At 39.3% G+C, this 22,563-nt stretch overlaps 1 protein-coding gene and 1 pseudogene across 1 annotated transcript; both read left to right on the top strand.

The window, feature by feature from the left end:
• Positions 1 to 3,064: 3,064 nt before the first annotated feature.
• Positions 3,065 to 7,207, top strand: LOC129395693 (keratin, type I cytoskeletal 18-like). The gene has a single exon (XM_063601995.1). The coding sequence runs from the start codon at positions 4,992 to 4,994 to the stop codon at positions 5,397 to 5,399; it is 408 nt and encodes a 135-aa protein (XP_063458065.1). The 5' UTR covers positions 3,065 to 4,991; the 3' UTR covers positions 5,400 to 7,207.
• A 1,671-nt stretch (positions 7,208 to 8,878) lies between these two features.
• Positions 8,879 to 16,957, top strand: LOC129395701 (C-terminal-binding protein 2-like; annotated as a pseudogene).
• The last annotated feature ends 5,606 nt before the right edge of the window (positions 16,958 to 22,563 follow it).

Raw genomic sequence — 22,563 nt, 5'->3', positions numbered from 1 at the left:
TATATATTATATATATTGTGTATATATATATTATATATATAGTGTATATATATTATATATATATAGTGTGTGTGTATATATATATATAAAAAATATATATATTTACACTCACCAAACTATGGAGGATTCACTACCAGACTGTGAAGCAACAGCCTGGGCTCCAGATTGGCCACTCATCCGTGCACAGACGAGGAGAGATCTCATGAAGCTTTGGCGCAGTCTGGAACCCTAGCTCTTTTTGTAATGAGTTATTTGGCATGAAGTCCAGTCAGGAGGGCCCTTCACGACTGGGCTCAAGGAACACAAAAAGGTCAACTTGTTTTTTTGATTATCTATTGTTTTTCAATAACTAACATATAGGAATCAATTGAAATAGAAATTTATCTGAAACAGAGCCGGATGAAGCCTTCAAGGGGCTCACACAACCTGTTCTGGGACTTGGTGAACATTGTTTGAGTCCATGTTCAATTGAGTTCAAATTTAATATTTAACTTTTACTCCACAAAGTGTCAAAAGTAATTCCTTCAAATGCAGGAAATTATGTAGCTACTCACAAACTAAAATTCTCAACCAAAAGTCATAAATTGAGTACAGAGATAAAAAATAAAATAAAATCTAACTACATCTGTCTACAGGGTGCTCAATTTATTTATTGATTTATTTATTTTAGAGACATGGCATTGCTGTGTTTCCCAGGTTGGTCTCAAACTTCTGGCCTCAAGTGAACCTCCTACCTCAATCCCCTAAAATGCTTGGATGACAGATATGAGCCATCATACTATATAGTAACAAAAACAGACTAAAAGTGGCAAGATGCATCAAAACAATTTTATGCAAATCGTAAACAAATGAAGACAATGTCACAATTACATTATGCAAAATACTTTTTAAATGACTGTCTTAGTTTATAAAATATACTGTAAGTTAAAACTGTCAAAGAAAACAAAGGACAAACTAATAAAAGAGTTTATTCACTGGAAACCTAGGACAATTATATACATTTATATAATTGTATTTATCTAATTATGTATACACACACATATATATGCACCTCACATGAGGATTTTAAAATAAACCAACAACATTTTGTCAGAACATAAACAAAAAACTGCAATATACTGAGAACAATATTTTAATACACCAGTTCTGTAATTAATAATAAAGCCAGATAGAATATTAAAAAGAAAACAGAGGACATGAAAATACTATAAAGCAGTTAGATTTAACAGATGCATAGAGACCCCTCTACACAACAACAAAACTCACAGTCTTGTCAAAAGCTCATAAAACATTGTCCTAAAAATAAATATTAGGCAAAAAAAAATTCTTAACAGAATTAAAAAAAAATTGCATGTTACAGAAAACCCTTCAAAAAATCAATCAACCCAGGAGCTGGTTTTTTGAAAAGATTAACAAAATAGACAGACCGCTAGTAAGACTAATAAAGAAGAGAAGAGAGAAGAATCAAATAGACGCAGTAATAAACGACAAAGGGATATCACCACCAAACCCGCAGAAATACAAACTACCATCAGAGAATAGTATACACACCTCTACGGAAATAAACTGGAAAACCTAGAAGAAATTGATAAATTCCTGGAAACATACACCCCCACCCCAAGACTAAATAAGGAAGAATTATTAGCTATTGCTATGAATAGACCAATAGCAGGTTCTGAAATTGAGGCAATAATTAATAGCTTACCAACTAAAAAAAGTCCAGGACCAGACGAATTCCCAACAGATTTCTACCAGAGATGCAGAGAGGAGCTGGTACCATCCCTTCTGAAACTATTCGAATCAATAGAAAAAGAGGGAATCTTCCCTAACTCATTTTATGAGGCCAGCATCATCCTGATACAAAAGCCTGGCAGAGGCACAACAAAAAAACAATATCCCTGATGAACATCGATGCGAACATCCTCAATAAAATGCTGGCAAACCAAATCCAGCAGCACATCAAAAAGCTTGTCCACCACAATCAAGTCAGCTTCATCCCTGGGATGCAAGGCTAGTTCAGCATATGCAAATCAATAAACATAATTCATCACATAAACAGAACCAAAGACAAAAATCTCATGACTATCTCAATAGATGCAGAAAAGGCCTTCAACAAAACTCAACAGCCTTTCATGATAAAAACTCTAAATAAACTAGGTGTTGATGGAACATATCTGAAAATAATAAGAGCTATTTATGACAAACCCACAGCCAATGTCATGCAGAATGGGCAAAACCTGGAAGCATTCCCTTTGAAAACCAGCACAAGAAAATGATGCCCTCTCTCTCCACTCCCACTCAACATAGTATTGGAAGTTCTGGCCAGGGCCATCAGCAAAGAGAAAGAAATAAAGGACGTTCAATTAGAAAAAGGAGAAAGCCAAATTGTCTCTGTTTGCAGATGACATGATTGTATATTTAGAAAACCCCATCGTCTCAGCCCAAAATCTCCTTAAGCTGATAAGCAACTTCAGCAAAGTCTCAGGATACAAAATAATGTGCAAAAATCACAAGTATTTCTATACACCAACAACAGACAAACAGAGAGCCAAATCATGAATGAACTCCCACTCAACAATTGCTACAAACAGAATAAAATACCTAGGAATCCAACTTACAAGGGATGTGAAGGACCTCTTCAAGGAGAACTACAAACCACTGCTTGATGAAATAAAAGTGGACACAAACAAATGGAAGAACATTCCATGCTCCTGGAAAGGAAGAATCAATGTCATGAAAATGGCCATGCTGCCCAAGATAACTTATAGATTCAATGCTATCCCCATCAAGCTACCACTGACTTTCTTCACAGAATTGGAAAAAACTACTTTGAAGTTCATATGGAACCAAAAGACAGCCTGCATAGGCAAGAAAATCCTAAGCCAAAAGAGAAAATCTGGAGGTATCATGCTACCTGACTTCAATCTATACTACAGGTCTACAGTAACCAAAACAGCATGGTACTGGTACCAAAACAGATATATAGACCAATGGAAAAAAACAGAGGCCTCAGAAATACCACCACACATCTACAACCTTTGGATATTTGAAAAATGTGACAAAAACGAGCAGTGAGGAAAGCATTCCTTATTTAATAAATGTTGCTGGACAAATTGGCGAGCCATATGCAGAAAACTGAAATTGGATTTCTTCCTTACACCCTATACAAAAATTGACTCAAGAAGGGTTAAAGACTTAAATGTAAGACCTAAAACCATAAAGACCTAAAACCATAAAAACCTAAAAGAAAACCTAGGAAATACCATTCAGGACATAGGCATGGGCAAAGACTTCATGACTAAAACACCAAAAACAATGGCAACAAAAGCCAAAATAGACAAATGAAATCTAATTAAACTTAAAAGCTTCTACACAGCAAACGAAACTATCATCAGAGCGAACAGGCAACCTACAGAATAGAAGAAAATTTTTGCAATCTACCTATCTGACAAAGGACTCACATCCAGAATTTACAAAGAACTTAAACAAATTTACAAGAAAAAATGAGCAATCCCATTAAAAGGTGGGCAAAGAATATGAACAGACACTTCTCAAAAGAAGACATTTATGTAACCAACAGACATGAAAAATTGTGCATCGTCACTGTCATCAGAGAAATGCAAATGAAAACCACAATGAGATACCATCTTACACCAGTTAGAATGGGGATCACTAAAATGTCAGAAAACAACAGATGCTGGAGAGGATGTGGAGAAATAAAATGCTTTTACACTGTGGGTGGGCGTGTAAATTAGTTCAACCACTGTGGAAGACAGTGTGGCAATTCCTCAAGTATCTACAACCAGAAATACCATTTGACCCAGCAATCCCATTACTGGGTATATATCCAAAGGATTATAAATCATGCTACTATAAAGACACTTGCACACGTATGTTTATTGTGGCACTGTTCACAAGAGCAAAGTCTTGGAACCAACCCAAATGTACATCAGTGATAGACTGGATTAAGAAACTGTGGCACATATACACCATGGAATACTACGCAGCCTTAAAAAAGGATGAATTCATGTCATTTGCAGGGACATGGATGAAGCTGGAAACCATCCTTCTCAGCAAACTATCACAAGGACAGAAAAACAAACACTGTATGTTTTCACTCATAGGTAGGAGTTGAACAATGAGAACACATGAACACAGGGCAGGGAACATCAAATGCTAGTGCCTGTTTGGAGGTGGGGGGCTAGGAAAGGGATAGCATTAGGAGAAACACTTAATGTAAATGATGAGTTGATGGGTGCAGCAAACCAACATGGCACATGTATACCTATGTAACAAACCTGTACGTTCCGCACATGTACCCTAGAACTTAAAGTATAATAAAAACTGAAGGTTACAGACTATAATTTCTGACCAAAATGGATTAAAACTAGAAATCAATAACAGAAGAAAATTCATACAATTCACAAATACATGAAAATTAAACAATTTACTCTTCAACATGTTTTTGTTCAAGAGTTAGAAAATTTAGTATTTTGAACGTGTCTATAACACCCAAGGTGAGCTACAGATTTAATACAATCCCTATGAAATTCTTAAGATTATTTTTGACAGAAACAGAGAATGTGACTCCCCAAAGTATACGGAATTTCAGGGGACCACATAAAGAAAGTTGGAAGCATTACAATTCCTGATTTCAAGACATGTTAGAAATCTACAGTAATCAAAATCGTTTGTTACTGGCATAAGGACAGAAAACTAGACTAATAAAAAAATCTTTGCCAATTCTGCAGACAGTGCCTGCATCATCCTGCAGACTGAGAATGATCATTTTGCTGCTGATGACTTTGAAGTGTGAGACAGAGCTGGCCATATGCCAGTTTGTGGAGAGCGACATTACTGATAACACCAGTATCACTCAGCCTCTGCTGGAGACAGAGATGGAGGCCCTCAAGGAAGAGCTGCTCCTCATGAAGAATCATGAGGAGGAAGTTAAAGGTTTATAATACCTGATTTCCAGCTCTTGGTTGACCATGGAGGTAGATGTCCCCAAGTCTCAGGACCTTGGCAAGATCATGGCAGGCATCCAGGCCCAATATGACGAGATGGCTGAGAACAACCGAGAGGAGCTGGACAAGTACTGGTGCCGGCAGACTGAGGAGAGCACCACAGTATTCACCATGCAGTCCACTGAGATCGGAGCTGCCGAGAGGATGCTCAGGGAGCTGAGATGTACAGTCCAGTCCTTGGATATAGACCTGGACTCAATGAGATATCTGAAGGCCACCTTGGAGAACAGCCTGAGGGAGGTAGATGCAGATGGAGGAGCTCAACAGGATCCTGCTGCACCTGGAGTCAGAGCTGACCCAAACCCGGGAAGAGAGGCACCAGGCCCAAGAGCACGAGGACCTGTGGAACATCAAGGTCGAGCTGGAGGCTGAGATTGCCACCTACTGCCGCCTGCTAGAAGACGGGGAGAACTTCAATCTTGGCGATGCTCTGGACAGCAACAAATACCTGAAAAACATCCAAAAGAACACCCCTGCAGGATAATGGACGGCAAAGTGGTGTCTGAGACCAGTAACACCGACGTTTTGAGGTGCTGAGCCAGCAGAAGCAAGGTCCCTTTGGGGAGCAGGAGGCCAGTAAAAAGTTCAGAGGTCAAAAAAATTACCTTCAAATCACAGAAGTGTTTCCTTCACACAAAAGTAATATAGAATCATTAATACATAGAAGTGGAAATTAAGACAATTTCCACAACTACGCACCCAGAGAGGATTAAAAAAGTAATTGACCACCAACTAATAAAACAAATACACAAGTCATAAATAAAGTATGAGTAAAGTTTATACAGGCAGATGAACAGAGAATTATGTTGGCAATAGACATATGGTTGATTCACATTTGACTTATTTTCTACACTCTTTGAAACTGTACACAGTTGAATATAGTCGTGCAAAATTATAATATATAGGCAGAATCTAAAAACACAAATGATGTAAGGCAGCCTATCCTAACAAGGAAATACAAGAATATATAATATTAGAAAATAAAATTAAATAAACATTAACCTGTGAAATACTGAATAAACAAAGCATACAACGGAAGAAGACTCTTTCTAGGTAACTAGCATGTTCAACCATAACTGGGCACCCAGAAAGATCAGACTTTGAATTATTAGCATATGGTTAGAGTAACAAAATTGCACAACAAATACATTATAATCTCCCATAAAGAGCATTTAGAAGAAAATTTTAATAGAGATTTCAATGATATTAGAGACACTTTTTATTATATTCTTAATATATTACTCCTCTTTTTATACAAATGCAAAGGCTATAATTTATTTATTTATTTATTTATTTATTTATTTATTTATTTATTTAATTTTTTGAGACGGAGTCTCGCTCTGTCACCCAGGCTGGAGTGTAGTGGCGAGACCTCGGCTCACTGCAACCTCCGCCTCCTGGGTTCACGCCATTCTCCTGCCTCAGCCTCCTGAGTAGCTGGGACTACAGGAGCCCACCACCACGCCTGGCAAGTTTTTGTGTATTTTTAGTAAAGATGGGGTTTCATCATGTTAGCCAGGAAGGTCTAGATCTTCTGACCTTGTGATCCACCTGTCTCGGCCTCCCAAAGTGCTGGGATTACAGGCTTGAGCCACCGCACCTGGCCGGCTATATTTTTTGTAGTTTTAGTAGAAACGGGATTTCACCATGTTGGACAGGCTGGTGTTGAACTCCTGATCTTGTGATCCACCCATCTCGGCCTCTTAAAGTGCTGGGATTACAAGCATGAGACACAGCACTGGCCAATAATTTATTTTTATAAAAGCAAAGAAAAGCCTTACATTTTTACATATGGGAAAAACATGAATATTGTAAAATATGCTGTGGAACACTACAATATAATAAGCAATTAGAAATAAATTATACTATCATTCAGATAGATGTTGAGGAAAGTAAATGGAAACACTAATGATAAGTTTTTCTATGCAGTGAACTTAGACACAAACTAAAACTTTTCTTAATGTGATGTGCATACTATCTACTTCACTTTCTGTATAACACATAAATTCAAGTATGCTATTCTGAAACCCCCGAAGCTAAAATTATAGGCTAATTTGACATACACAAAAACAGGACAGGGAAAACGTACAGATCACAGTCCCACTAAGCTTCATATAAGATTAATTAATAAAATAACTCATTAAGAAATCATGTGACAATTAAGAATTTGTTCTATTCCTGGCAAGTTTCCAAGTTTTTCTATGGCATCAAGTTCTTTAAAATTTCTTTGAGATGAGTAGATACAATAAACTATTCCACAGGTGAGACGTTTGGCATAGAGAGTTCACATTTCTAAGTTAGTTTCTACTAAGGGAAAGAAAACATTTTGACCTACATTACCAGAGATGAAAAAAAGAATAAAGTGAAATAGAAGATTCAACTTTATCATATGTGCTAAGGTGCTTTGGGCTCTGATAATTTTTTTTTCCAATTTTTTTGCAGGATCACATTTGAAATCATAGGACTGAAAATTATGAAGAAGAAACCTTTGTCCTTGGACTTTCTGAAATATGTGAACCAAACCCCAAGGCCTGCACTTTTACTCTCACAAACTTCTGACATGAGGCACAGATTTTTACAAAACAGCTTAACATGGAAGTCTCACAAAATGTGCAGATTTCCTCAGATCCCAAAAACAATGGAAAAGTACTTAGACCACAAGGCCTTCACAGGAATAACAGAAAGAAGAGGAGAACTTTGGCTGTCACTGTGAATGCCCTGGAATGCTAGAGGATGAACAGGAGAAGCCTTAGAAGATTGAAGAGCATAATAAGCAAGGGTAGGAAATTCCCATCTGTGGAGGCAAAAGAAGTAAATCTAGAATTTTCCAGAACCAATTTCTTTGAAGCAGAACTTCCAACACCACATTTTAAAGGTTTTCTCCTTGGCCTTTGCACCTCTCATCTTTGTTATTTGTTCATTCTTTCCTATTGGGGTGATGCCTATTATTCTCTCTTTTTACATTCCAAAGATATTTCCTTTACTGTAGAATGGGGCATCCAAGGGAGACTACAGCCATGAGTTCTTAGCTTCTGTTTCTGGTTGAGCCAGTAAGGTCCTTTCCTCATTCCCCTTTGCTGCTTATCACTAGAGACAGAACCTGAAAACCATTGCTGCAGGCTGCTAAAAACCTAACACAAAACAGAGCCATAACAAAAACAAAACAAGGCGGGTTGGAAAAGCTTGCTGTACAAGGCAACCAGGTCTGGCTTATATTCACCACATCCCTTCTTCTTTCCCAGAACAGCAATTGGGCTCAAGAGAAAACATCCAACTTTCAGTATCTCCCTCAGTATAGAATGAGAACAGTGGAACATATATTCAAAGGTTTGGCTTTTTGGGCTACCCCGATGACTAGATTCTGTCTCCCCCAACAGGGAATGCTAAAGGAAATGGCAGAGTTATGAGAATGACAACTTATGACTGCTGAGAAGAGAAGTTCCATGCTTATCACAGCCTCAGAGAAACAAACACTGCAATCAACTGCGGAAGCAAAGGACTACCGTGTCTGGAAAACAATGGGAAAAAATATCTTTACCTTAAAAATACACACACAAGCCCACAGAAGACACATTGAGGACCCTGTTAATGAAGCACCAGGATGTACAGCCTCACTGATTGTTGTATTATCTTGTAGTAAGAAAGTTTGTACATACTACATTACACAGTTGTTTTATAAATTTCTGAATCTCATCAAAAGATTGCAGGGCATACAGAAAAGGACGAAAACATGTCCCAAATGAAGAAATAAAATAAACCTACAAATATTGACCTTTAAAAATATTTGTTGACTTTTAAAGGTCAAAATTTGTAGGTTTATTCTTTGTTGTTTTTGTTGTATGCAGGACACCCGGGTGGACCCCCAACCCACGCCCAAGTCTCAGAGCAGGAGCAGGCACCTGGCTGCACCAGGACGAAGCCGCCTCCACCCCCAGCGGTCGCGGACTCCAGGAGCTCCAGACCTAGGGTCGTGGTGAGATTTTTTGATTGACTGCGCGATGGTGGCTGAGTTGCAAGCAAATGGGTTTCATCACCTTAAATGGTTTTGAATCAATGAAGCTATATTCCCTTAAAAAGACGGACAGCCCATCGTGTGAACTATAGAGTTTGTGAACAAATTTATATTGGGTTCATAGTGGCATCATGCATACAGACTCCTGCGAGTTCCCCTAAGTTCTTAGAGGACTGCTTTGCCTTTTGAGCTGAGAGTTGCAAAGTTCCGTAAAGAATGGCCCTTGTCGATAAGCGCTAAGTCAAGAGACAGCGATTGGACAGAATTTGTGAAGGAATTCGCCGCCAGATCATGAAAGACCCCCTGAGCCCCCGCTCACTGGCCGCGTTCCTGGTCGGCCGTGACTGCACTGTGTACATGCCCATCCTGAAGGACCTGGCCACCGTGGCCTTCTGTGATGCAGTCCACGCAGGAGATCCACGAGAAAGTTCTAAACGGAGCCGTGGGCTCCATGATGTACCACACCATCACCTCACCAGGGAGGATCTGGCAAATTTCAAGGCCTTGAGAGTGATCGTGGGGGTGGGCAGTGGCTATGACAACGTGGACATCAAGGCTGCCAGCGAGCTTGGAATTGCTGTGTGAAACATCCCGTCCGCAGCCGTGGAAGAGACAGCAAATTCCACCAACTGCCACATCCTCAACATGTACCGGAGGAACACATGGCTGTACCAGGCACTGTGGGAAGGCAAGCGGGTTCAGAGAACGGAGCAGATCTGCGAGGTGGCCTCGGGAGTGGCCCCCATTCGTGGGAAGACGCTGGGCCTCATCGGCTAGGGTCGCACGCAGCAGGCTTTCGCAGTTCCAGCCACAGCCTTTGGATTCAGCGTCATATTTTATTACCCCTACTTGCAGGATGGGATCGAGCAGTCCCTGGGCATGCAGAGGGTCTACACCCTGCAGGATTTGCTGTAGCAGAGCGACTGCATCTCCTTGCACTGCAGTCTCCACGAACTTAAGCACCACCTTATCCATGACTTTACCATAAAGCAGATGAGGCAGGGAGCATTCCTTGTGAATGCAGCCCGTAGTGGCCTGGTGGACGAGAAAGCCTTAGCACAGGCCCTCAAGGAGGGCAGGATACGAGGGGCAATCCTCGACGTGAATGAGTCGCAGCCCTTTAGCTTTGCTCAGGGTCCGTTGAAAGATGGCCCCAATCTCATCTGCACTCCTCACACTGCCTGCTACAGCCAGCAGGTGTCACTGGAGATGAGGGAGACAGCTGCCACGGAGATCTGCGGAGCCATCACAGGCCGCATCCCAGGAAGCTTAAGAAACTGTGTGAACAAGGAATTTTTTGTCATATCTGTGCTTTGGTGGGAAATAGACCAGCAAGCAATTCATCCAGGCATCGTGGGGGTGGCTCCAGGAGGACTTCCCGCATCCATGGAAGGGATCTTCCCTGGAGGCATCCCGGTGACTCACAAACTCCCCACAGTGGAACATCCTTCCCAAGCGCCCTCTCCCAACCAGCCGTCAAACACGGGGACAATCGAGAGTACGCCAAGGAGAAATAACAGACAATGCCGGAAGGTAATCATTCAGATACACTTGGGAACAAGAGACAGTGAAAAATAGATAAACTAAGAGAAAAAGAATCTGACGCTCTTTTTAGCTGATTCTGGACATAGGCTCATTGGTATTGCAGTGCTAAAACTACAAGAGCTAGAAAACTGAAGATGTCGTCTGCTTACGGAAGCTCTGAAAGACTAGAGTGTGATTTATTAACGACCAACTTCCGTTATTGTGTGTTGTTTTTCATCTGTGCGTCAAATCACAAAGAATAAATAGAACTTTTTCCTTTATCAGTCCCTTGGGCACAGCAGGTCCGGAACACCCTGCTCAGAGTGTTGCATCAAGACTTCAAACATCAAAATAAAAACCATGAGGAGGAAATCCCCATCTTTTGACTTGAGTCCCTTCAGTCTACAGGGACTGTTTACCGCTTTTTGCTAATAGGAAGATCACATTACTAGAAAATGTGGAGTAAACTATGTGCCTGTGTTAGTCATCCGCACCCATAGGATTGAAGACAGTACCGGCCCCTGTACAGAGAAGCATCTCTCATATCTGAACTGCATACTGAGCGGGCAAGTCGGTTGCAAGTTCAGTAAAAGCCTCCGATAATGCAAGCAAAAAAAAAAAAAAAAAAAAAAAAAGTATTAAGTTTCACAAGCTGTTTGTAATGAAGTATATTTTCTCAGTTTCAGATCCTCTGCTATTTTATTGAGTGGAAAGGGTTCAAGGTTTCTTGAACCCTTGCACTAAAAGGGTTCAAGAAAAATAATATTGCATTTTCTTATGTCACAGGAAACACTTTTAATGGTAACTTGTCAGATGCTCTATGAACAAACCCACTTTTTAAGACATTGATAAAGTCTTCTTTTCTTCACGTTGTGTTTTATACAAGAACACTTCAGATGTATTGGATGTGACTGATTTTAACAAATTCTATTAGATTTGCCTCAATTAGTTACATGTTCTGTTCATAGTCTTTTGTGAATCATTGTCTTTTTGTTTAAAAAGATGGCCTATTTTGATGCTTTGATTAGGTACATTTACGTTTTTGTAAGAAAAGAAAAATTTTTTAAATTGTCCCAAACAGAAAAATAATGGCTATCAGAAGTACGTTTTGTTGTAGTGTAGTACGAGTTACCATTACTGTAGTTGTTTATTGTAAAGATGGACATTTAGCATTCAGTGCAGTTTTCAATAAAATGTAATTAGAAAAAAACTGTTTAATGAACAAAAACAGAACACAGATAACAAAAGAATATTAGAAGAAGTGATACATAAAGAAAATGAGATATCAATAAAAATATTTTTAAAAACCTACAACAATTGTGAATCTGAAGAACATAATAACTATATTAAAAATTTAATCAACACTCACAAAAGCAGACTAATAAAGGAGAAAAAAATTACACAATTAATGACATTGTAGTTATAAATATTGAGTGATAAAAACAAATTTTTTAAACAGAATGTAGAAAAAAGTATAGGACGTACTGCACACCATCAAGTGGACTATTATATTTATAAATATAAATATTTACATTTTTTTGTTATCTTACAAAAACAATACAGGAGAAAAGTAATAAAGCGGTTATTTTTAAAAAGTAGCTGAGAAATCCCCAGATGACAAGGTAATTAAACAAGAAGAAATACTTCCAAACAAAAACCTTCAACTGGAATAATATCACTTCAGAAATAAAAAAACTAAACCTTTCCAAAATAAATAAAAGTTGAGTCTGTTACTAACCACTGGAACAGTCCTAAAGGAAACGTTAAAGAAACTCTATCACGTCAAAAAATGAAATGTTGCTGCACAGCATCATAAAAGCACATGAAAATAGAAAGTGCTATATTAAAGGTAAATATATAAACAGGTAAAGAAATCTCTACTGTCATAATGATGGTGCACAAAATTTTCAAAATATTGCCATGGACTTTAAAAAATGCAGCAAAAATCTGCATAAATGTGTGTTCATAGAGAATAAGAAAAGATAATATGTGATATTAATAAAACGGTGGGGATGTGAAGAGGTACAACTTTGCATTCAGTTGAAATATAGTTGTTATATACTGTCATAACTTTAAGATGATTTATGAAGTCTTTATTTCTCAAGATGATTACCAAAAAAACCTGTAGAATGTACGCAAAGGCAAATGAGAAAGAAATTCAATCATGTCACTACAAAATCAACAAACAAAAATAAAGAAGTAAGAGAAAAAATGATAAATAACACATCTACAAGAAACACAGAACACAATTACAAATAATAAAGTAACTTCATTAACTGCAGTAATTACTTCAAATATAAAAAGCTAAATACCTTAAAGAAAGTTAATAAATAATTTAATGTATTAAGAACAAAGAAGATCCGGCAATGTGCTCTCTACAAGAGTCACTTCAGCTCTAAGAACTCAAATAAGTTGAAAGTAACAGTATAAAGAAAATGTACTTTATGCAATGAGTAGCTACAATTGGAGGGCCATGGTCATAATTATATTAAACAAAATATATTTTAAATCAAAAATGTGAACAAGAGACAGATTGGTATTATGTTTTTGTTTTTGTTTTTGGAGACAGAGTCTCATTCTGTCACCAGGCAGGAGTGCAGTGGCACTATCTCGGCTCACTGCAACCTCCGCCTCCCCGGTTCAATCGATTCTCCTGCCTCAGCTTCCTGAGTAGCTGGGACTACAGGCATGCGCCACCACACTCAGCTAATTTTTGTACTTCTTAGTAGAGATGGCGTTTCACCTTGTTGGCCAGGATGGTCTCGATCTCTGGACCTCATGATTCACCCGCCTTGGCTTCCCAAAGTGCTGGGACTGCAGGCGTGAGCCATTGCACCCGCCCGGCCGAGACAGATTGGTATTATGTAATGGTGAGATGGATTAACTTTCAAGGAATCTATAACAATAATTTATAAATCATATATGTATATAATTTGAAAAATCTGCAAAAATATACCAATGAGATTTTGACAAAAATTACATTAAATTTTTATATTACTATAAATAGCATTGACATCTTTCTGTTTTTTTTTTTTTTTTTTTTTTTTTAGAGACAGAGTTTCTTTCTCCCAGGCTGGAGGGCAGTGGCACGATCTCGCGATAGGCTCAGTTCAACCTCCTCCTCCCAGGTTCAATTGATTCTTGTCTTTCAAATATGTAAAAGAAATATTGACAGAAGTCATGCAAGAAATACATAGCAACACAACAATGGTGGACTTCAAGACTCCACTTTCAATAACGACTAGAATAGTCAGATGTAATATCAGTAAGAAAGCCAAACCTGAACACTATAGACCCAACCAGCATTTACAGAACTCTCCAATTGAAAGGAGCAAAATCTGCGATATTCTAAGTCACACAGGGTACATTCTGTTAGGATACATGTCTTATTAAATTTAAGAAAACTGAAGTCATACAAAGTAAATGAAACTAGAATTCAAAAGCAAGAAAATGTGGCAAATACGTAAATAAGAGGAAATTAAGCAAAACCTTTCTATAGTCTTGCTGAAGTGTCAGGTGATTTAATATTGTTAAGATGTCAGGGCCGGCACGTGGCTCATGCCTGTAATCCCAGGACTTTGGGAGGCCAAAGTGGGTGGATCACTTGAGAGCAGAAGTTTGAGACTAGCCTGGTGAATATGGCAAAACCCTATCTCTACTAAAAATACAAAAGTTAGCGAGATGTGATGGTGCATGACTGTATTCCCAGCTACTCTGGTGGCTGAGACTGGAGAATTGCTTGAACCTGGGAAGCAGAGCCTGCAGTGAGCACATCTCACACCCCTGCCCTTCAGCCTCAGTGACTCACTAAAACTCCACCTCCAAAAAAAAAAAAAAATTGTTGTCATTACTACTCATGATGATATAAAAATGTAATGTAATTTTTGTCAAAATCCCAATGGTATTTTTTTTGCAGAATTTTTGTGTATAATTATAAAGGTTGCTTAGGAAATGTGACTAGCCAAACACCCTTCAAAAAGAACAAAGAGTTATTAAATTTTCTGATTTAAAATCATAATACAAAGCTACGAAAATAAAAAAAAATATAGTATTGCCACAAAAACAGATACATAGATGATGAAACAGAATAGAGATCCCAGAAATAAACCCTTGCATATGTGATAAAATACTCTTCCATAAGCTTTCCATGATCACACAATAGAAAAATAAGAATCTCTTTAACAAAGAATTTTCCAAATTGAATATTTACAGAGAAAAAAATAAAGTTGGATGCTTCCTTTGTATCACATAAAAAAAGAAAAGTTTTTTTTTAATGGATTCAATACTTAAACATAAAAACTAATAAAATTCTTAGGAGTAAACATAGAGGAAAAGTTTATGACATAAGTCTTAAAACTCTTCCCTTAAGTTTGACATCAAATTCATATGCAACAAGGAAAAGAACAACGACAAAAAAAGGGACTACATTAAGCTTCAACTATTCTACACATCAAATAAAACATTTAGTGGCATACAAATGTCACCTAATAAGTGGGTGAAAGCTAGGCATGGTGGCTCATGCCTATAATTCTAGAACTTTAGGAGGCCAAGGTAGAACAATTACTTGAGGCCAAAGTTTGAGACTAGCCATGAAAACATAGGAAAACCCTGCCTTGTATAGGGTTATATATGTGCATACATACATACACACATACATGTAACAAAAAAAAGTAAAAATATTTTCTAATCACATATTTGGTAGATGTTAATTTTCAAAATATATAAATTCCTAAAACTCAACAACAAAAAAAGTTAGTAACTTGATTTAGAATGGCAAATGTTTGAAATGACTTTCTCCAAAGAAGATATAGAAATGACTAGGCATTTAAAAGGATACTCGACATCTCTCTTCTAGAAAAATGCAAAGCAAAGTCACAATAATCTACCACCTCAAACCTATTTTTAAAATAGTATGAAAGCTCTTCAAAAAATTTAAAATAAGATCATTATACAATCCAGCAAACCCTATTCTGGCTATGTATTTAAAATATACAACACATGATCCAGAAGAGATATTTGCACACCCAAATTTATTGCAGCATTACTAACACAAGCCAAAAGGCAGAATAACCCAGATGTCCCTTGACCAATGAACAGATTAATAACAAGTGACACATACATAAAGTAGAATATTATTCAGTCTTTAAAAAGTCACATTATATGATAATTATTGAGAACATCATGTTAACTGAAATAAGCCAGGAACAAAGTGACAGTCTATGATTCCATTAATAATCAGGTATCTTAAGCAGACAAACTCATAGGAAAAAAAGTTAGAATGGTGTTTCTTAAGGGCTGAAGAGATGGTAAAATGGGCAGTTGTCTTAAAAGGAATTTAATTTTAGTTTCGCAAGACATAGAAGTTCTACAGATCTTTTGCATAACTATGTGAATGTACTTAACACTAACGAAATATACACTTAAAAAGAATTAAGATGGTAAATTTTACATTATGTGTTTTTACCACAATCACGATTTTTAAAAGAAAAAATATGGACTTATAAAGCTTTCCAAAAATTAAATTTTGTTCACAAAAGATTTTCTCTCACACAAAGGAAGTATAGATTTATAATTAAACACCTTGTGAAATTAAGACTATTACAATGACTATTCATCCACACAAGATAAAACAACCACTGAAAATCAGCCAAAAAATATGGAAGATAAGCCATGAGCAAAGTTAGGGACATATTTATAGAGACAAGCACACACACATATAATTTAATTTTGAAAACGTATGACCGATTTATATTTTAATTAAACCCAACATTAGTTGCCTGAGTGAAATTTGGTTTTCAATTTGGGCAAATGAAAACGTTTCTGGGGTTAAATGGATTCTTTCTTCTCCGTTTCTTGATATGGACCTGTGCTGGGGATTGGTCAGCTGTTCAAGTGAAATGCACTCAGTTTTGGTTCTGTGCCAGGATTAAACCTACGATATTTCACATGTCATATATAAACCCCGATGAAGTGTTTCTAGGAGATGGCTACCCCATAATCTATGTTTTGCCAAACGCTTACTATGAGTTTCACCACCATCCTCTTGAACGTGGTATTGTAACTAAAACCCTTCAGGAAATTCTACTTAAAACTAAAATCATGTATATCTCAAGAAACTCCTTTCTGATTTGAAATGCCTCTGTCATGTATTGTCTGCAATCAGCATCCTCTTTCAAAGAAAGTAGAAAGGACACATGAGGAAACTGATAGTGTTAGTGCATGGGAGACAGAGGTGAGGATACCCATGGCGGATGAAAACATGGAAGTTATTTCTACAGCACGATCTTGTAAGTGTCTGACTGCGATGCTCCCTTGTATATCAAATGATGTACCTTTATTGCAAGAGAAGAAACTGCGCTGTTTACCTTGACATTAAGAGGCAATTTTGAATCTCTGTCGTGATTGCTTAGGACTGAGGATTTAATGTGTTATTTTGTGGAAATCTTAGAAGCAGTAATGGGATTTAATGATCTTAACTATCATCCATCTGAAAAATCTAACGCAATTTTAAATAAAATGGCCTGCTGCTTCCACTGTTCCCTTTTTAAACCAGGAGCTGCCACTGCTTTTAACATTATGAAGGTGAATCTATGAACAGTTTGTACTATTAAAAAAAAATCCACATTGACTTGAAGTGTACAGGCAGAGTTGGAAATTATAGCATCCAAAATTATAATACATACGTAAAACGCAAAATGAAATCAACTGCTTCCCTGGAACCTATTCTAAATAATCGAGACAGTAATATGGAATTGTAAAGAAAAGTAAGAAACATACTTACTCATAAAATCTTGCAGGCAAAGTTTTTTTTCTTTTTTTGAGACAGAGTCTCGCTCTGTCACCCAGGCTGAAGTGCAGTGGCGAGATGTCAGCTCATTTCAACCTCCGCCTCCTGAGTTCAAACCATTCTCCTGCCTCAGCCTTCACTGAGATTGCAAGCACCTGCTACTAGACCCAGCTATCTTGCATATAAACTTGATATATCATTTATAAAAATATTTCTTAGATAACTAAAATATTCTACTGTGACTGTGCATTCATGAAGTTCCGGTATCTTGAATCATTGGCATGTAGTGTATGACAGTAAAATTTTACAGAAAATACACTATAACCGTTAATAAAAGGCTCTAATAAGAGAACTTTAATGCATAAGAATTGAAAAGACACCATAAATAATTTCCATTATGTTTTTAATACACTGATGCTATTCTTACATAAAGTAAAAAGGCTGGGTAAGTTGTGGTGGCTCACACCTGTAATTCCAGCACTTTGGGAGGCCGAGGTAGCAGACTGCTTTAGCACAAGAGTTCACAACATGCCTGGGCAGCATAGGGAGACCCTGTCTCTACAAATAATAATAAACAGCCAAGTGTGCTAATACACATTTGTGGTCCCAGCTGCTCAGGAGGCTGAGGCAGGAGAATTGCCTGAGCCTGAGTGGTCAAGGCTAGAGTGAGCTGTGATTGTGCATTGCATTCCAGCCCAGGTGACAGAGTGAGACCCTGCTTAAAGAAAAAAAACAAAAAAAACAAAAAACAACTACAAATTAACCAGGAATAGTGGCATGCACCTGTACTCCCAGCTACTTCAGAAGCTGAAGTTAGAAAATCATTTGAGCCTGAGAGTTTGAGTCTGCAGTGAGCCATAATTGAGCTACTGAACTCCAGTCTGGGTGACAGAACAAGGCCTTTTCATAGATAGATAGATAGATAGATAGATAGATAGATAGAATACACCTGGAGAAAAAGTAAATTTTAAAAAATATAGTGTAATTTTAAAAATAAACTTTATGTGTATCACTTAGAAATTTATAGAACAGGCCAGGCGTGGTGGCTCATGCCTGCAATCCCAGCACTCTGGGAAGACGAAGTGGGCAGATCAATGGGCCAGATATCGAGACCAAGACCATCCTGGCTAACACGGTGGAACCCTGTCTCTACTAAAAATACAAAAAATAAGCCGGGTGTGGTGGCGGGCACCTCTAGTCTCAGCTACTCGGGAGGCTGAGGCAGGAGAATGACATGAAACCGGGAGGCAGAGCTTGCAGTGAGCCGAGATCGTGCCACACCACTCCAGCCTGGGTGACAGAGTGAGACTCTGTCTCAAAAAAAAAAAAAAAAAAAAAGAAATTTATACAACTTAGCCAGAAGAATAAAAAACAACCTCTTAACAGTTTTTTCAAATTAAAAAAAAATGAGTTTGAAGAGAAGGGAATAAAGGGGACTTTCAGTTTATTATATTTTTATTTTTTGGGTCAGGGTCTCACTTTGTTGCCCACATGGAAGCACAGTGGTGTGATTACAGCTCACTGCAAGCTTGGCCTCCCAGGCTCAAACAATCCTCCCACCTCAGCCTCCCTAGTAGCTGGGAATACAGGTGTACATCACCACAACTGGTTAATTTTTGTATTTTTGTAGAGAGAGGGTTTTACCATGTCGCCCACACTAGAGTTGAGCTTCTGGGTTCAAACATTTCACCTGCCTTGGGCTCCCAAAGTGCTGGGATTGAGCCACTATGCCAACCAAGTTTTTTGTTTTGTTTTGTTTTTGAGATGGAGTCTTACTCTGTTGCCCAGGCTAGAGTGCAGTGGCATGATCCTGGCTCACTGCACCATTCGCCTCCTGGGTTCAAGTGATTCTCCTGCCTCAGCCTCGTGGGTAGTTGGGATTACAGGCACCCGCCACCGAGACCAGCTAATTTTTGTATTTTTTAGTAGAGACGGGGTTCCACCATGTCAGCTAGGCTGGTCTCAAATTCCTGACCTCATGATCCACCCACCTCGGCCTCACAAAGTGCTGAGATTATAGGCATGAGTCACTGCTCCTGGCCACCAGCCAAGACTTTTGCTTTATAAAGATATTTATGATGTGTTCTTTTCTTTTTACAGTATGTATTGCATTTATAATTGGAGATACAAAAAAAAGGCGACTGTTACTGTTTGACAGCAAGGCAGTAGTATTATCTTCATCAATATTTGCAACTTCATTCACAGGAACCTGTAAGAGAAAGCCCAGACAAAACTTTAAGGCAAAGAAATTACACTTGTAAAAAGTGAGAGGACTATTTTTTTTATAATAACCAATATTCCAGGTGAGGACTGTTCAGGATCTACCACTGCTCCATCTCACTTGATAACTCTCACACCTGCCAGGGTAAGAAGAAGCAGAGAGAAGGACAAATTCCAGTGAGTTTTCTCTCCCACTGAGGACCTGTTTGTCAAGTTTCCTACCATCAAGTAAAAGATGTACTAAAAATAAAACATGTACCCTTGCAGATGCTAGCAGAGAGGCACAAAATAGAAAAGGAGGTAAGCCCGCACACTGTGGAGGCAGAGATCCAACTTAAGATTCAAAATGCACCAGAAAGTTGTGTAAAGTTAATTAAATTACGCAAAATCTTGGAACATTAGTTTCCTCACCTGTAAAATGGGGATCATGTGCCTACTTCATAAGTTGTTTTGACAGTTAAATTCACAAAGATATTTAATAAAGCCTGCTATGGCAAGTGTTCACATTAACAAAATAGTATCAAACTTCAAAATATGGGAAAGGTATTTTGAATAATGTCAACGAGGCCAAGGACAACATGCCCAGCTTCATAATGAATCCCAGCCACATTACACTGAGGAGATCTACAGGTAACTATACTTCTTCAACAAATTCCATTAGAGAGGAAGAGCGTGGAGTCTGACAACATGACACAAATGTGACCAGTGTACAGTGACTTAGGTAGTGGGGGGTGGAATCCGACATATTCTCCGAATTGCAGCTACACAGTGAGTTCCCAGGAAACAAATGGAATGGAAAAGGCAACACAAAAGATACTACCATAAATGGGGTGAGCATAGCAGGCTCACAACCATAAATCTAAGCAGGAGACTCAAATCACAAGGAGGACCGAGATCTGTGAACAGCAGCTTGTGGTGGCATCAGGTTCAGCTTTCTGAGACCACCGCTGTGGGCAGTGTCTTTGCAGGCACATACTCAGCAGCAGTGCATCTGAACACAGATCTCAAGGCTCTTCTCTTCATTAATTATTAAGGTGACAGATGACGGATACGCTCATGTTACAACATCCCCACGCTGTGGACCAGTGAATTCAGAAACCCCCACATAAATACACAGTGAAGAGTAGAATGACAATACTGCAGGACAGGTTAGGAATGCAGGCATTCGACCCCATAGAGTCTATTTAAAATAAGAGAAGGGCCCTAGTATTGTGCTGTGGTCTCCCTATATATAGTTCTTTATTTTTCCAATTTCATAAAGGCCATACAGTTTTTCTTCCTTTCTTTACAAATGTGCTGATGAACCCATGTGTAATTAATCCTAAAGCGGTTAATTCCTCATAAAGTACAGTAACACGATTCAATTGCTATGATGAGGTTTTTCAGGTTTTTTAAATAGTGTCCCATACTCACTAATCACAAGTGAAAATTATAAGAACATGTAATTTGAACAAAGTATCTTTTCACATAGAGTAATACACAGGTTTGTACAGATTAGATGCATCATGAAAGTTGGTAACATCTGGGAACAAAAGGAACCATCCTGAGGACATAAGGAACTTAGGGACGTCAATTATTAAGAGGTTACCTGGGTTTTCATTGTCTAGACAGAAAAATTTAACGGATAAGCCCCAGCATATTAAGGTACATCCCCAACGGCTGTGGGTGATCAACTTTCCATCCAAAGCAGAGATGTAAAACATGAATGACTTCCAATGCTGCCCAAGTGCTCTGCACCTTGAAAGGCATCCCCTCAAAGCTGCAGCACCACTTGTTCCTGAGGGATCAGGTCACCAACTGTGTTTTTGAGACACTCGTCAGTCAGGACTCAGTTGAGGTGAGGCTGGTGATTTCAACTGTAAAACATCTAAACCATCATCTTTAGGTAGATTATGATGCCTGGAAATTGTGGTTTTCTCCTCTGCTGTTAGCAGATCCTGGGTAACCCAATAAATACTCTCTCTCACGCGTCAACTTCTATATCACAGGAAAGGCGCTGTAGAGGGTGACATTTTCGCGAAGGAGCCACAGCCTGCATCACCCCCTGAAAGCTCTGAAGTTGCGCACGGGTGGGCCACGCAGCAGATGGATGTCTCAGTTCCCATAGAGTTTAGCACAGCAGGCGGCTCCCTGGGCTGGAAGAGGTGCGATGCTCTGGAAACCCCCCGCGGGTGTGTATGTGAGAGGACACCGAGATGTTCAGCGGGCTGTTCAGTGAGGACCAGACCCCTCCGATTTGAGCAAGGGAGGTGCACTTCGCAGCGTCACACCGTCCTCATCGCCCAGCCAGACCTGCCCCTCAAGTCCTTCTCCGGACTCCCTTGGCGATGGGGTGGCACCGCTTAGGAAAGGCGGAGGCCCACACCGCCCTGTCCCTTCCTCCAGAGCTGCGCACCACGGGGGAGGACAGACAGCGCATGCTGGGATTGTAGTTCTCAGGTCGGCGACCAATGGGCTGCAAACCGTTAAGACACCATAACTCCCAGCACTCCTAGCTAGGGACGCGCCTCCCTATCCTTCGCTGCCATACTACACACCACCCCCAAACCCAGCGCATGCTGGGATTGTAGTCCGTTGGCCTCGCAACCAATGGGCCGGAAATACTTAAAGTACTATGACTCCCAGGATGCCTTGCGAGGTACCTGCCGTCCCGATCCTTCCTCTAGGGCTGCGCACCGCCCCCAAGCCCAACGCATGCTGGGATTGTAGTCAGGTAGGCCTGAGACCAACGGACTGGAAACTGTTAAGAGACCATAACTCCCAGCACGCCTGGCTAAGGACGCACCTCCCTATCCTTCCCTCCAGTGCTACACACCGCCTCGAAGCCCGGTGGCTGCTGGGATTGTAGTGTGCAGGCCGGGGCCCAGTCGCTGGAAACCGTTAAGAGACCATAACTCCCAGCATGCCTGGCCAGGGACGCGCCTCTCTATCCTTCCCCCCGCCCCCCCCCCACCCGGCGCGTTAAACACCGCCCCAATCCCTGTGCATCCCGG

This window comes from Pan paniscus, chromosome Y (genome assembly GCF_029289425.2).
Source record: "Pan paniscus chromosome Y, NHGRI_mPanPan1-v2.0_pri, whole genome shotgun sequence".
In the NCBI taxonomy this organism is placed as follows: Eukaryota; Metazoa; Chordata; class Mammalia; order Primates; family Hominidae; genus Pan; species Pan paniscus.
The sequence above is the reverse complement of the archived record's forward strand: the minus strand, read 5'-3'. Positions and strand labels throughout refer to the sequence as shown.